The 15,902-nt window shown below is 38.6% G+C and overlaps 1 protein-coding gene across 1 annotated transcript; it reads right to left on the bottom strand.

Moving 5' to 3' along the window:
- Positions 1–13,162: 13,162 nt before the first annotated feature.
- LOC121978609 (mannose-specific lectin-like) lies at positions 13,163–13,594 on the bottom strand. The gene has a single exon (XM_042530932.1). The coding sequence runs from the start codon at positions 13,592–13,594 to the stop codon at positions 13,163–13,165; it is 432 nt and encodes a 143-aa protein (XP_042386866.1).
- Between the last annotated feature and the right edge of the window lie 2,308 nt (positions 13,595–15,902).

Genomic DNA, 15,902 nt, shown 5'->3' with positions numbered 1-15,902 from the left:
AACCCTAGCAGGTCGAGGGTGACCGGATGATAGGCATGGTGTCCCAACAGGTCATAGTTGATCGGATGTTGGGTTGTTAAGGGACTTGGGACTTGATTAGGACAAATCAAGTTGAGTCAATCGATCACCCGATCGATTGACTCATGCCCAATTGATCGGGTGATCGATTAGGTGAGTCCCGCGGTAAAACTTCCTCCCAATCGATCAGCCAGGTGAAATTTGTTAAATGCGATATTTTATCAACACTGACCAATGGTTAAAAAATAAAAATAAAGTTTTTAAAAAAATGGAGGGAAAAAATAAAAGGGGTAAAAGTAAAAATTGCCCAAATGGTATTTTACCGATTTAAAACGACCCTTCTCTGATACCAATTGTAGAATCGTTGCGCTAGAGGGAGAGGGTGAATAACGCTCATGGCTTTCATGTTCGTTTGAAAATGTTTAAATAAAACACAATAGAATAAAAAAGACAAGACAGAAAGAAAGCAATCACGAACACCAAGAGTTACTTGGTTTGGAGCTTGTGACAACTCCTACTCTAAGGCTCACACGTGAGAATGCCTTCGATGGACAATCCACTAATCAATCGAAAGTTACAAAGAGATTTAATTTGTAGTATAAGTAACTTTTAAATAAAACAATACCGATGACTTGGAGAAATAGATCTTCAGCGTAGTCGTCGTCGAAGCAGCTTTCAGGCGTCAAGAGGCTTTATCGAAGCAGCGCACAAGTGCAGAAGTCATTCTGAATGTTGTTGTTTAGCCCCTGGTCGAATGCTGCTTATATAGGCTATTCTGGGTGCCTAGAACCCCTCCTAGTGCCTGGACCACGTGTCTTGGCCAATCGACGCGCTCCATGTAGGCTTATGGATGATTTTTTGGGCCCGGGGGCCTGGACCGAGTTCGGGCACCCGAACCGCCTAGGAGCCCGCTGCCCGCCCTGGGTGAGGCTGGTCCGGGAGCTCAGACATACTTTTTAGCCACCCCTTTTTTTCAACAAAACAAAGTTAGTATAGGCAATAAACAATATATATAATATAAATTTGACAGTCTCTAACTGTCCGGTTTTGATTTTGAGTTTCACTGAAACTCTAGGTGAAACCGACGCTTACTGTTCCCTTTTCGGGGGGAATGCACCCTCACTTACTCCTCTCAAGAGAGTTTACCTTTTGCCAGATCGGTCCTCCATGATCGTCTAGACTTTTGTTCAGTGTCCGAGACTTTAGGTCTTCATGCTGAACATGTTAGTTAGAGCCCTAGAGCCAATCATGTGATGATTGTTGTATGAACTCATTGTATCATATTCTTATATATTAATAAAGGCATTTGTTTATGGTTATTATACTTACTTGTATTGGTGCCAAATAACTAAGTATAATAGCGTCCTTGAGTAGAAGGTTCTTACCTATATCAATCGATTGGTTGAATCGATAGTGAGATAATATAGGAAATACCACTCTTAATCATTCCTAGTCAAGTATTAACATTCAGGGACAATGTTAATGCGTTGAGACTAGCATGTAGGTCAACTCGATGACTTGATCTCACAAGTCATGGATATAGAGATATCAAGTTGACACATGGGTATGCATTGGAGAATGTATACTGAATGACCCGCCATAAGAAAGTATCATCGATCGTTATATGAGTGTCATATACTTTCTCATGTGACTATTAGTATGACTATTAGTCCTTGGACCTGAAGTCACCATGGTTCCCTATATAAGGAGTTACATACTTTGGCTTTGTCAAACGTCACCCATAACTGGGTGGACTATAAAGGCGATTACTGGGTATGTAACAAATTATGCGGAGGGATGTGAGTGATGTAGATGAGATCTATCCCTCCTATATAACGGGAATGACATCGCTATTCTTGATAGAGTGAGACCACGAAGTGCATGACCATGTCCAAATGAGTCAATATGAGATATTGAGCTCATTTGATTAGAGTGAGTCTACTTGGAGTTCAAGATTTAGATTGATTAGAGGATGACACGATCTATGCCTTAAGTTGATCAATCTAGATGTCAAGGATAGAAGGATAATGTCATATATTGTGAAGAGTCACAATTAGTAGTCACAAGGTGATGTTGGATCTCAACATTCTTGTAACTTTGGTAGTAATGATGTGTTGCTAGATACCGCTCATTACTTATGCTTTTAAATGGGTTTAGGAGCATTGCCAACGTTACGAGAACCTATAGGGTCACACATAAAGGGTAATTAGATGGAGATTAGGTTCATATGATGAACCAAGAGGATTAGGTTCATGTGATGAACCAAATTGGATTAAAAGTAATCCAAATTAAATTAATTGAGTTGGACTCAATTTGGTTTATGTGTTAAATGAGTCTAATTTGGACTTAGACTCATTGAGTCAATTTAATTCAATGAATAAAGATTCATTACATTAAAATTGACTTGAACCAATGGTTAGATTTGATCAACCATGAGAGAGAAGTGGTCAAGTTTGACTTGACTTGAGAGGAAGATGAAGGGTCAAGTTTGACTTGACCATTTGCCATCTCATTTGTGAGTTGGTATTAAGTGGGCTAATGATGATGTGCCACATCATCAAGGCTAGTACATGTGTGTGCCACCTGATGAGGGAGATCAAGAGTTTTTGACTCTTGATATCCCATGGAGATAAAACTCCCTCTTTGAAGTGGCCGACCACTTAACTCATTGTGTGAGTTTCATTTTGGTTTTGTAACTCCATCTTCTTCCTCCTCTCATCTCTTTTCTCCCTCTCCTCCACCTTGGTCGAATCCTTCAAGAGTGCTAGCACACTCTAAGATTTCTTCTCCACCTAATCGTTCGTGTGGATACACATAGAGGGGTGTTCACTTGACACCCTTGAGATCCGGCATCTTCTTGGATGAGTGGGATAAGCGAAGGGCTTCGCATCAAAGGTATAACTCTTAACATGTAGATCTAGTGTAGATCTAGGTTAGAAAATGTTGGTGCGGGTAGCACTAACGGTCTAACCCAGGTTTTGATGAATGACAAGTAGGTTAAGTTAGTTGTGTTGTTGTCTGACACTTTGATCAAGTGTGCAGGAAAAGTCCAGCTAGGTCGACGGGCTGACCGGATGGTTGGCGAGAAGTCCAAGCGGGTCGACGGGCTGACCGGACGCTTGGCGAGAAGTCCAGCTAGGTCGACGGGCTGATCGGATAGCTGGCGAGAAGCCCAGGCGGGTTGACGGGCTGACCGGACGCTTGGCGAGAAGTCCAGACGGGTCGACGGGCTGACCGGACGTCTGGCAGGTAAGTGAGGTAAGTCACTGGAGGGGAGTGACTGCGAGGACGCGTTCCCGGGAAGGGAACATTAGGCGTCGATCCGGCTTAGATCCATTTCGGATATCTAAGTCGAGATCGTGACTAGATTCCGGTCTCGGAAAGACGGAATCTAAGTCATACTCTGTTTAATTATCTCTTGGCGTATAAAAATGTGCTAACAAACTGTGCTGCAGGGTTTATTTGCCTCGGACTAACACTGTTTTGCAGGTAGGAAACAGTGGGGGTCTGGGCGCCCGGAATGGCTCCGGGCGCCCGGAGGCAAATTTTATCCCCAGGACGACGTTGACACTTGGAGCATGCTGGTTGGGAGTGTTACGTCACATTCCAGGCGCCCGGAGCAGCATATAAAAGAAGCCCCAGGCAGGAGCTTCCATATATCAGTCTTCTGAGAACTCTGAGTCCAATCACTCTGCTGCTCTGCGCTCCAACGACGTTCACAAAGCTCCGACGACTCACTCCGGCTCTCCTTTTAATTTATTGTTTGTCGGTTAGCTTTGTTTTCTTTCCTTTCATTAGCAATATTTGTACGTAAATTGTAATTATCCGAATTGCTAGTGAATTGCCCAACGAAAGTACTCAAGGAGTACGAGCCTTCGAGTAGGAGTCGTCACAGGCTCCGAACGAAGTAAAAATCAACAGTGTTCATCTCTTTACTTCTTTACATTTCCGCTGCGTTTTAACTCGAGATTTTCGAATCGATATTCACCCCCCCCCTCTATCGAATCCAACGGTCTTACAAGTGGTATCAGAGCAGGTACCGCTCTGATTTGGTGCAACCACCAATCAGACAGGGGGTGAAATAATTTTTTAACAATTCCAAACTGATATTATTATCTTTTTGGAAGATTTTTTTTCTCGTTGCATTTAAAATCTAAATTGGTACAACACCAACTTAGAGTTTCTATTTCTCCCGCACTGCTAATCCAAGACGAAGTCTTGGGATTTTTTTTTCCAGTTAATTTAGTGTGTGCAGGATAAGATGTCTCAACAAGAAGGCTTCAGCACAGTACGTCCTCCCCTATTCAACGGGGATGACTTTTCGTACTGGAAGAGGAGAATGGAGGTCTACATGAAGACAGACTACGACCAATGGATGAGCGTCACAAAGGCTTACAAAATTCCAGTAGACAACTCCGGGAAAATAGTAGACCCTGAAGAATGGACAAATGATTTAAAGAAAAAGGCATCAATTGAAAACAAAGCCATCAATACTCTACACTGCGGACTAACACGAGAAGAACTGAACCGGGTCGGACCGCATGAAAACGCTAAGGAGCTTTGGGATAAACTGATCGAGCTGCACGAAGGAACAAGCGACGCGAAGGTAACAAAAAGAGATTTGCTGTTAAATAAAATTTTTAATATAAAAATGCAGGAAGGAGAAACGGCAAGTCAGCTCCACGCGAGGGTCAAAGATATCCTCAACGGTCTCCACGCGATAGGCCACCAAATGGAGAACCAAGACTTAATAAGGTACGCGTTAAATGCTTTTCCGCGAAATAATTTGTGGGCATCAATTGTAGATGCCTACAAAATTTCAAAAAATTTATCTAAATTAAAATTGGATGAACTCTTCTGTGAATTAGAACTTCATGATCAAACTAACGCCGGGGTCGAGAAAGGTGTAGCTTTATTTGCAGGTTCCTCTAAAGAAAAGAAGAACAAACCCGAATCTGAAGAAGATTCCGATCAAGACTCTGAAGACGAAGAACACCTGGTGAACCTGGTAATGAAAATGTTCACCAGGAAAAAGAGAAGCTTCAGCAAACAGGATCTTCAGAAGATTAGTTCGCCAGCCGACTCAAGAAATGTCACATGTTTCGGATGTAACAAAAAGGGGCACTACAAGAACGAATGCCCAAGATTGAAACTTGACAAACCAAAGTCAACAAAGAAGAAAGCCCTCAAAGCAACGTGGGACGATTCCTCCTCAGACGAATCGGAGGGAGAAAGGCAAAAGCACCAAAGTCACCTCGCGCTGATGGCTCGCGAAGAGGAATCGGAAGACGGGTCCGAACCCGAATCGAGCCACGAGTCCGCACTCGTTTCCGAAGGTTCCGAAGAGGTATACCTAAACTTAAATCGTAAATTTTTTAGAATTATCTCGTGTTTAAATAAAAAATTAGTTAAATTGGAAAATGAAAATAAATCGCTTCTTGAGGAAAATCAAAACCTCAAGGAACAATTAAAAAATTCGAATCCAACTCAAGACCGAACACTTGAGGAGGAGAATTTATCATTAAAAAATGAAATTAATAAGTTAAAAGAATTGTTGGAAAAATTCACAACAAGATCTAAAAATTTAGATTTAATTCTAAATAACCAAAAGGCATGCTATAATAAAACCGGACTTGGATATAAGTCAAATTCAAACAAAACCTTTAAATCATTATTAACCCAACACAAAGCAACTAAACAAGCTTGGGTCCCGAAAGCGTGCTTAACCACGCAAGTAGGACTTAATCAATTCTATGTACCTAAAGATAAAATACATTATAATAAATCAGATCAAAAACTAAAATATAAATTTAACTTAAAATCAAAATTCAAAACTCAACAAAATTTAGATTATCACCAAGTTGATTATAACTATAAAAAGAATCGACACAAACCCAAAATCTAAATTAATGACCAATAATTCAGGGGGAGGCTCCAGAATAGCTGGCACCTCCAAAACTAACATACCCGACAGGGTAACCCAAAACAAACTAACCCGACAGGGTAATTAGGATTAGTTAAAAAGAGACCAAGTTTAACTTGACTCATGGTACTGGTGAAGTTTTTGGATGATAGTACGTTAGGGAAGCTTGGGCATCGCATGTCTAGAAAGATATGGCTTCGATCTGGTGCATTTGGCCAAGTGGAACTGACCGAAGCTACCCTTAAATGAATCCTAACCAGTTAGACCAAGATTTAGTACTAAGTTCCGTGGATAGGACTATTCGGAAAACTTCGAAAGGTTGGTTACTTCTAATGATGTCCCTGTGACTCACCAAGCTTAGAAGTTTATCCGAAGAATGCCTATTTGTGGAAACCAAAACTAAATCTGAATCTAACACACGTTAAACCAAAACTCCATAATTAAAAATCTAATTTCATCTCACAAAATCATAGGATTCCCTGATTGATAATATAGATCAGGTGAGATGAATAAGGATTAAAAATTATTTTCAAAATTTTAACTTAAAAATTTGTTTTTAAACTTAAAAATTATTTTCAAAATTTTAACTTTAAAATTTTTAATTTTAAACTTAAAAAATTATTTTTCAAAATTTTAACTTAAAATTTTTAATTTTAAACTTAAAAATTATTTTCAAAATTTTAACTTAAAAATTTGTTTTTAAACTTAAAAATTATTTTCAAAATTTTAACTTAAAATTTTTAATTTTAAACTTAAAAAATTATTTTTCAAAATTTTAACTTAAAATTTTTAATTTTAAACTTAAAAATTATTTTTCAAAATTTTAACTTAAAAATTTTAATTTTAAACTTAAAAATTGTTTTCAAAATTTTAAATTAAAAATGTTTAATTTTAAAACTTAAAAATTATTTTCAAAATTTTAACTTAAAATTTAAATTTTAAAACTTAAAAATTATTTTCAAAATTTTAACTTAAAAATTTGTTTTTAAACTTAAAAATTATTTTCAAAATTTTAACTTAAAAATTTTAATTTTAAACTTAAAAACTATTTTCAAAATTTTAACTTAAAATTTTCAATTTTAAACTTAAAAATTATTTTCAAAACTTTAACTTAAAAATTTTAAAACTTAAATTAATTTCAAATTTTAATTTAAAAAAAAAAAAAAGGGGAAGTCAAAAACCAGGGGCGGGCGCCCCTGGTATTCTCGTCGGGGGCGCCCGGAAGGGGTTCCGGGCGCCCCGCCCCAGCAACCCCGGGCGCCCGGAAAGGGTCCGGGCGCCCGGAGTCCCCTATAAATAAGGGGCAGCAGGCGCCCCCAACCTCTGCCCCACTCATTCTCACTTTTGCCAAGGTTCACTTTGAACCTCAGTGCGAAAGTAGAAGACGCTGTTGCGATTCAACCGAGGTCGTCAAATCTATATTTTTCGATGGCTCCTCGGTAAAATATTCTTCCCCTCTCTAAAATATTTTTTTGTTGTCTTCTAAATTTTTTTTAATATTCTTTATATACAGTAGGAAACGAACAAATACTGGTGCTGGACCCTCCAATGCTAGTACAGACCCTAGGTTTCCCACAGACGAACTTAGGATTAAATTTGAGTCCACCATTTATAAGGCCATTAGGACTACCTGCATAGATAGAGCGTTTTTCCTAAGGTCATGTCCCTCTGCCTTAGAGGTTATAGGCCACTACAATTTAAGGAACCTTGTCGAATGTACCAGTCCAATAAACATAAGTCTATGTGCCGAATTTTGCAATAACCTAGTAAAAGTAGACGACTTCACCTATACCACTAGGGCAGCAGGCACTGATATCGTATTTTCCCCTACGACTATCCGAGAGTTTTTAGAGTTGCGTCCTTCTACTTGCTCCTTTTTGTGCTATCCTCCGAGGGATCTACCGTTCGACGATCCCTACTCACATATTACTCTCGATACGATGTATTCGTATTTTTTTGGGGGAGAGAGATCCCACTGTGACACAGTTTAGGTCAGTAGAACTTAGAGTCCAGGACTACGCTCTTTATAGGGTTGTAGTTCTTTGCATTTTACCACTGACCACTCGGGACATCGCTGTGATGCGCCCATTCCATTCATTCCTACTTTATGCCCTGATTCATAGGTTAGAGATTGACATTAGCCTACATATCTTCTCCACCATCATTTACTCAGCCGGATACGTGACTGACAGTCGAGTCCATATGCCATTTGGTCACATTCTGACAGCCTATATGTCCTCGCTGCACATTGATGTCACTAGAGGAGACGTTGCCCATATGACCGAGTTCGATGTTATATCCTCTCGGAACTTTTCCCTAGCCGGCATCCAGGTAGATAGAGATGACGGGACTATGACTTGGCGGAGGGGGGCACAGCACCAGCCCGATCCAGACGCACAGATGGACGAGTTCATGCTCGCACTATTTCCGGAGGAAGCCGCACCGGCTCCACCACCACCCCCAGCTCGAGCACCACGACACGCTCCCCGCACTCTAGCCGACCGTATGACCGGACTAGAGAGAGCCATGGCGAGTCTCCAGCAGGAGAACTCCGATTTTCATCGGGACATACGGCGAGAGGTTGCCGAGTTACGAGCTGCCGGGGACACCCGCCACACTGAGCTGATGGCACTTCTTCGATCCTTGGGATCTGGACCACCCCCTTCATCATCTCAGTAGCTTTAGTGATGACCTACTTCTGTAACTACACTATTTGTAAAATATTTTGGATTTATCTAGTGACATTTCAAACTTACATTGAATATGTTCTATCTCAATAGACTAGGAAATTTCAAAAATACTTTCAAAAATGATTTTATCAACTTATAGGCTAAACTTGTTTGTTTTCAAAATTTCCATTTTTAGACTTTCAAAAACAGTTTTGGCCTTAAACTAGGTTTACATCCTTAGAAAGCATGTATCCATAGGACTAGTTTTTGAGCATCTCACCAACACCCTAGGGTTACCTTGCTTGTGTTTGACAAACATAGAAAGGGGTGAGATGCATAGGCCAACTGTCTAGACTTAAGATGCTTATTTCAGTGCATCAGCATAAGTCTGGACGTTAAATCTGACTAACCTAGTGAAAGCTACTATCTTCTGATAGTTAGTTAGTACCTAATTGGTTAGACAGCTGGTTAGAGTTAGGTATCAAATTCAGGGGGAGAAATATAACTACTTTAGTTTTCCAAATTGAATTTTAAACTTAATTTTGAAAATCAAAGTTTAAAAACAACTTGTTTAAAATTCTGAAATTCTTTTAACTCACAAACTTTTTTACCTAGTCTTTGAAAACTGACCTTTTCAAGTATTTTAAACCATGGTTTTGAATCTAATACTTTTACACTTTGAAAATTTGATTTTGGAAAACAAATTTTACAAACAAATTCTAAAAATATGATCTTACTTTTACTAAACTCCTTTGAAAACTGAAAGTAAAGATTTAAATTTAACTTTACTTTGAAAAATGGTACTGAATCTAGTCCTTAAAACTTGAGTTTGACAATTTAATTTCAAAGCTAAGTTTTACAAACTAAGCTTCTCAAAATCATTTCTCTTGATTTTTGAAAATTGAATCTTTTACAAACTTAGTGTTGAAAAATAAATCAGTTTTGAAAAATATATTTTCTCAAACTTAGTTTTGAAAATTTGGTGTTAAAAACTTATGTTTGAAACTTTAGACCTTATACACTTATGATTGAAAATTAGACAATCTACACTTAGCAATTTTTCAAAAACTAAAATGCGTTAAACAAGTTTTCAAAAACTTCAAACTCCCCCAAAGTCAAATTGATTTTTCTTGGTTTTAAAGATTGTACTGTTATCCTTGAATTTTGAACCAAACTCAGTTATTTTTCATGATTAGGTAACTTAAACACTATGCTTGTTTACCCTTGTTTTTTTTTATGAATGCCAAAGGGGGAGAAGGGTTAGGTGGTTAAGTTAGCTAAACCAAATTGAAAACACAAACTACCTTAAAAACCACACAAATGCATGACTTTAAATTTGTGCATATGCTTTCACTAACTTAACCAGGTTGTCATTCCATCAAAAAGGGGGAGATTGTTGGTGCGGGTAGCACTAACGGTCTAACCCAGGTTTTGATGAATGACAAGTAGGTTAAGTTAGTTGTGTTGTTGTCTGACACTTTGATCAAGTGTGCAGGAAAAGTCCAACTAGGTCGACGGGCTGACCGGATAGCTGGCGAGAAGTCTAAGCGGGTCGACGGGCTGATCGGACGCTTGGCGAGAAGTCCAGCTAGGTCGACGGGCTGACCGGATAGCTGGCGAGAAGCCCAGGCGGGTCGACGGGCTGACCGAACGCTTGGCGAGAAGTCCAGACGGGTCGACGGGCTGACCGGACGTCTGGCAGGTAAGTGAGGTAAGTCACTGGAGGGGAGTGACTACGAGGACGCGTTCCCGGGAAGGGAACATTAGGCGTCGATCCGGCTTAGATCCATTTCGGATATCTAAGTCGAGATCGTGACTAGATTCCGGTCTCGGAAAGACGGAATCTAAGTCATACTCTGGATGCTAATTTTTATTACTGAGCGTATCTGTAAAAATGTGCTAACAAACTGTGCTGCAGGGTTTATTTGCCTCGGACTAACACTGTTTTGCAGGTAGGAAACAGTGGGGGTCCGGGCGCCCGGAAGGGATCCGGGCGCCCGGAGGCAAATTTTATCCCCAGGACGACGTTGACACTTGGAGCATGCTGGTTGGGAGTGTTACGTCACATTCCAGGCGCCCGGAGGGGATCCAGGCGCCCGGAGCAGCATATAAAAGAAGCCCCAGGCAGGAGCTTCAATATATCAGTCTTCTGAGAACTCTGAGTCCAATCACTCTGCTGCTCTGCGCTCCAACGACGTTCACAAAGCTCCGACGACACACTCCGGCTCTCCTTTTAATTTATTGTTTGTCGGTTAGCTTTGTTTTCTTTCCTTTCATTAGCAATATTTGTACGTAAATTGTAATTATCCGAATTGCTAGTGAATTGCCCAACGAAAGTACTCAAGGAGTACGGGCCTTCGAGTAGGAGTCGTCACAGGCTCCGAACGAAGTAAAAATCAACAGTGTTCATCTCTTTACTTCTTTACATTTCCGCTGCGTTTTAACTCGAGATTTTCGAATCGATATTCACCCCCCCCTCTATCGAATCCAACGGTCTTACAGAAAACATGTACACGTAAAATTTTAGAACTTCACACGGATCCGTGGCATAGGATTTCGGGGTTTTTGCAACGCAAAAAGCGGTTTTTGCAGCTCGAAAATCCCAACAAAACGTCCACTCCAAGACCCGTCCAGACTTCCACCTGCTCCACGATCACTAGGATTTTCACCTAGAGTCCCCGACTCTAGGATTTCGCCTAAAGTGCTCGACCCGCCAAGAGTTCGCCTTACCTAACCGCAGTTAGGACTTTCCACCACCTAGGGTTACCTCCCCTAAGACCTAGAGTTATCTGCCCCTAGGGTTTTTCACCTGCCTAGCATCCACTAGGACTTTTACCTAAGAACACTTAGGACTTTCCTACAAGCTCATTTAGCCTTGTTAGACAACAAGTAACCCTAACTTTGGACCCTTTGCCATAATCAAAACTTAGGTTCGATCATCTGGTGCAACATGCTACCAACATAGGTGAGGATGCGTTCCCCGTTGAGGGAACAATAGGCGTCAGTTAGACCTACGGTTTCCAGAAAATCTAAAAGTTAGAACTGGACAGTTCAGAGATTGTCAAATAATTTATCATTTATATTTTATTGTACTAATTTTGTTTTGTATGATATGTTTGATATTTTGGACTAACGTATTTTGCAGGGAGAGAAAAGCATATAAAAGGCTCGGATGGACAGTGTTTAAGGTGCCTCCGGGGCTGTTGGAGGGGCCTCAGGAGGTTTGGTTGAAAGCCCACGCGGAGAGGCTCGAAGGCGCCCTCCAAGAGTCTGAAAGCGACTTGGAGCTGGGATGGAAGGCGCCTTTGAATAGATGAAGTTTGCAGAAAGCAGGGCTTATCAATACTGTGGATTTGAGGATAGAAATCCAAGCTAGAGGCGCCTTCAATGGGGTTGAAGGTGCCTTCAACAGTCCATAAATGGAGATCACGAGCAGATGCTTCGATACAACTCATCTTCACGATTTTTCTCTTGCGTGTTGCTTTAAAGATGATCCAATGAAACTGTAATGCTTCTTCGACGACCAAAAGTTTTACTTTAAGAATTACACGTTGTTAGTATAATTTTAAATTACTGTAATTAAGTTCTGCACTTATAATTCTACAAGAAAAATGATATGCTCAAGGAAAAAAACTCAAGGAAAAGCTCAAGGATAGACACATAAAGTGATGGGGCCCACAAAAAGTGAAATGGTGGGTCATGACTTTATGTGTCTATCCTTGAGCTTTTCCTTGAGTTTTTTTTCCTTGAGCATATCATTGCTCTCCAATTTGTAATTTTTTTTTAAAATTATAGTGATTTTCCAATGAAAGTGATCAAAGATGACAAATCATGGAGTAAAAGTCGTCATAGTCTCCGAACTAAGTAAAACTCGGTCTTGTTAGTATTGTTTCTCTTTTCTTTTTTTCCGCTGCATTATTCTCTATTTTTTAAACAAAAAAATTAAAAACCTATTATCTCGAGATGATGACACACTATCTCCATGATTATAATATTTTTTAGTGATGATGACACACTATTTTAATTATCGCTACGAGGAGGCTGACGATGAAGGATACTAGGATGAACAGAATCATCTTTTACTTTATAAATAATAATTATTTATTATATTTGAATAACTATCCACGCTATTCCAATTAGAGATGGTCTCTAAAATTTTAATTAAATCTTCTCGTCCAAAATCACAAATATTAGCCAATAATATTGTTTCATATTAATTAATTACTTAGATTCCATGCCTTGTAATAATTTTATTTTTTCAATCGATATGTGTTATTGCCTATTAGATTTCTTTAATTAATTGTTTTTCTTTCGTTTTTTGTTCCAACGCAATTTAACTTTTAAAAATACTAATAAAAGAGCAGAGCAAGTAGATACTTAATTAAGCTGATGGAAACCAACTTACCAGAAAGTACGTACAACATAAAAACATAAAAACGAGGCGACGTACCATGCATGCATGCATATCGCTAATTATTTATGCCTCGCTATTCTGTTTTATTTAATAGCTAGCGATCCATGCATGGTTAACTTACGACAGTGGTGAAGCCAACTAATTTTTAGTCACCATGGCGATCTTCCTGTTCCTGGGTTCACCCTCAGGGATAGTCCATACAGCATCACTGTAGATGACGACGTGGCCGTCGCGCTGCAGGACGAGGATGGAGCCGGGGCTGGTGTTGAAAGTGTAATTATCACCATTCTCATCTACGATGCGGAAGTAGCCCTCGTTATCCAAGACGGCGTAGCAGGCTCGGCCGTTGACTAATTGGAAGGACCACAATTCCCTGCGGTTGTCGTTGCCGTTGTCGTAGAGGCCGAGCTCGCAGTGGTCCTGCATGATGAATTCATAGGTCCCTTCGGTGAGGGATTCGCCGGGTAACAGCTTGTCGCCGCGATAGAGAACGTTGTTGTTGGCCATGGCGGAAGGCAGGAGGAGTCCGAGGAGGACAGCAGCAGCAGAGAGCGTGACAAGGGCAGCCATGGTTAAGCTAGCTACGGATATATCACTCGCTAATTCACTCAAGTGATCGCTTGTTTAGAGTATCATGCCACTCCCATCTATTTATAGATGAGGATATATAGGAGGAGGTAAATTTAAAATACAGTTTCAAGAATCATTAATTGCTTACAAATTCATAGTATACGATAGCATTCAGTTTCCTTTACTACAATCAAATTATTCATATCGAGTGGTTGTGCTGTCGATAATCAAAGTAAATAATTTATCATTGATTTATAGCTAGAGTAGTATGACAAAACTAGCTAGCTAGCCAATAAATGCCCCTCCGGTTTAGGTTCTATTGGAAATGAAACTCATATATGTTTCTAACCGTTCATGTTACGTTCATATATATCGATAAGATATACAGAAAAAGTTATTAACAAAAGACCAAAAAAAAATTATATATTTAAAATTGATGATTGTGATTTATGTAGTAATTATAAATTGGAGACCAGCTAAAGTGCATGTTTTTTAAATGTCAGTATAATAAATACAAATATGAGAACATATCGAGTATTAATTGATGAAAATTGAATCAATCGGGCTATATTGACACTAAAGAATATCAAATAAACGGATGCATAAAAAAAAAAAAAAAAAAAAGAGGATCCTCATTGCAAAACCAAGTAGAGAGAATATCTCTAACTTGTACTTAAAAAGAGATTAATCAATCTGGGTAATGTCAAGCTTGGGATGAGCGGTCCGTTCAATAGAAGTTTTCCATTTCCATCGGGATAAATCGGAAAGCACTTACGATGAGCAACCTAGAAACCTAGTATCCCTTAATTACAAGTCCTATTTTTTTAAAAAAAAATCCCTTTAAATATCTCATAATCTCTAACTTCTACTATTTATCATGTATGAATGTCTTATAACTAATTAAGCCGTTTCTCAGTCTATTTCTATCTCGAAGCCTTATTTTATTTTAAAATTTGTGGAAACCGATGTAATGCTAGAGGAGTTAATAGCTTTGATTTTCCTAATAAGGTTGCACATTAGAAATTTGAAGTAAAATCAACAACACAAACATAACAACAAGATTTTACGTGGTTCATTACCTCACAAATCCAATTGCTACTCCAAGACTTTGTCGTACTGCTCTACCATCAAAATCTATTCTATATATATATAATTTGATCTTAAACTTAATTAATAAAGTCCATAATACAATACATAATATGAGAGAAACCGTGATTAGATCACAATTATTGGGTATCTTATCACGTATATTATGTATGTATTGAAATATTCCCTAATCAATGAATTGATAAGATTTAATATCATTAATTCTCTGAGACTAACATATGTTATGCTCATTGGTTCATCCAAGCAACGAGTCCTCACTAACGAAACTAAGTGGGTATTTAGAACTAAGCTAAATGATAAAGGAGAAATAGTAAGGAATAAAGCTAGACTAGTAGCTAAAGAGTTTAGTCAAGTAGAAAGGTTAGATTATGACGAAACTTATGCACTTGTAGCTAGACTTGAATCCATCAGGACGCTGCTAACCTATGCAGCGCATAAAGGTTCAAGTTATACCAAATGGACGTAAAGTCTACATTACTCAATGCGTTCATAAAAGAAGAGATTTATGTAAATCAACCCTCAGAATTTGAGGATTTAGATCACCCAAATCTTGTCCTTAGGTTAAAGAAAGTTTTATATGGATTAAAACAAGTACCTATGGTCTAGTATGAACGACTATCAACATACCTAATATATAAAGGGTTTAACCAAGGCCAAATAAACCAAACATTATTTGTTAAAACCTTAGAGAAAGAAATCTTTATAGCTCAAATTTACGAAGATGACATAATCTTTGGCTCAACAAATACTAAATTTATAAAAGAATTCATTAATTTAATAGAATTTGAAATGAGCTTAGTAGGAGAACTCAATTTTTTTTTAGGATTACAAATAAAACAAACAAAAGAGGGAATTTATGTTTTCCAAACAAAATATGCTAAGGAATTAATTAAGAAATTTGGAATGAAAAATTCTAAAAATATTATATTAATACCCCAATGACAACCAATGTTAAAATTGACTTTGACTTAGATGGAAGACCGTAGACTTAAAATATTATAGAAGTGCAATTAGGAAGTCTACTTTACATAACTGTAAGTCAACCTGATATTTTATTTGTAATAAGTATGTGTGCTAGGTACCAATCTTATGCAAAAGAATTATACTTAACTAATGTAAAAAAGGATACTTAGATACATTAAAGGGACCATAAGTGTAGGACTTTGGTACCCTAAGACTAGCACATTTAACTTAACTGGGT

This window comes from Zingiber officinale, chromosome 4B (genome assembly GCF_018446385.1).
Source record: "Zingiber officinale cultivar Zhangliang chromosome 4B, Zo_v1.1, whole genome shotgun sequence".
In the NCBI taxonomy this organism is placed as follows: Eukaryota; Viridiplantae; Streptophyta; class Magnoliopsida; order Zingiberales; family Zingiberaceae; genus Zingiber; species Zingiber officinale.
This window is presented reverse-complemented; position numbering and strand designations above follow the sequence as displayed.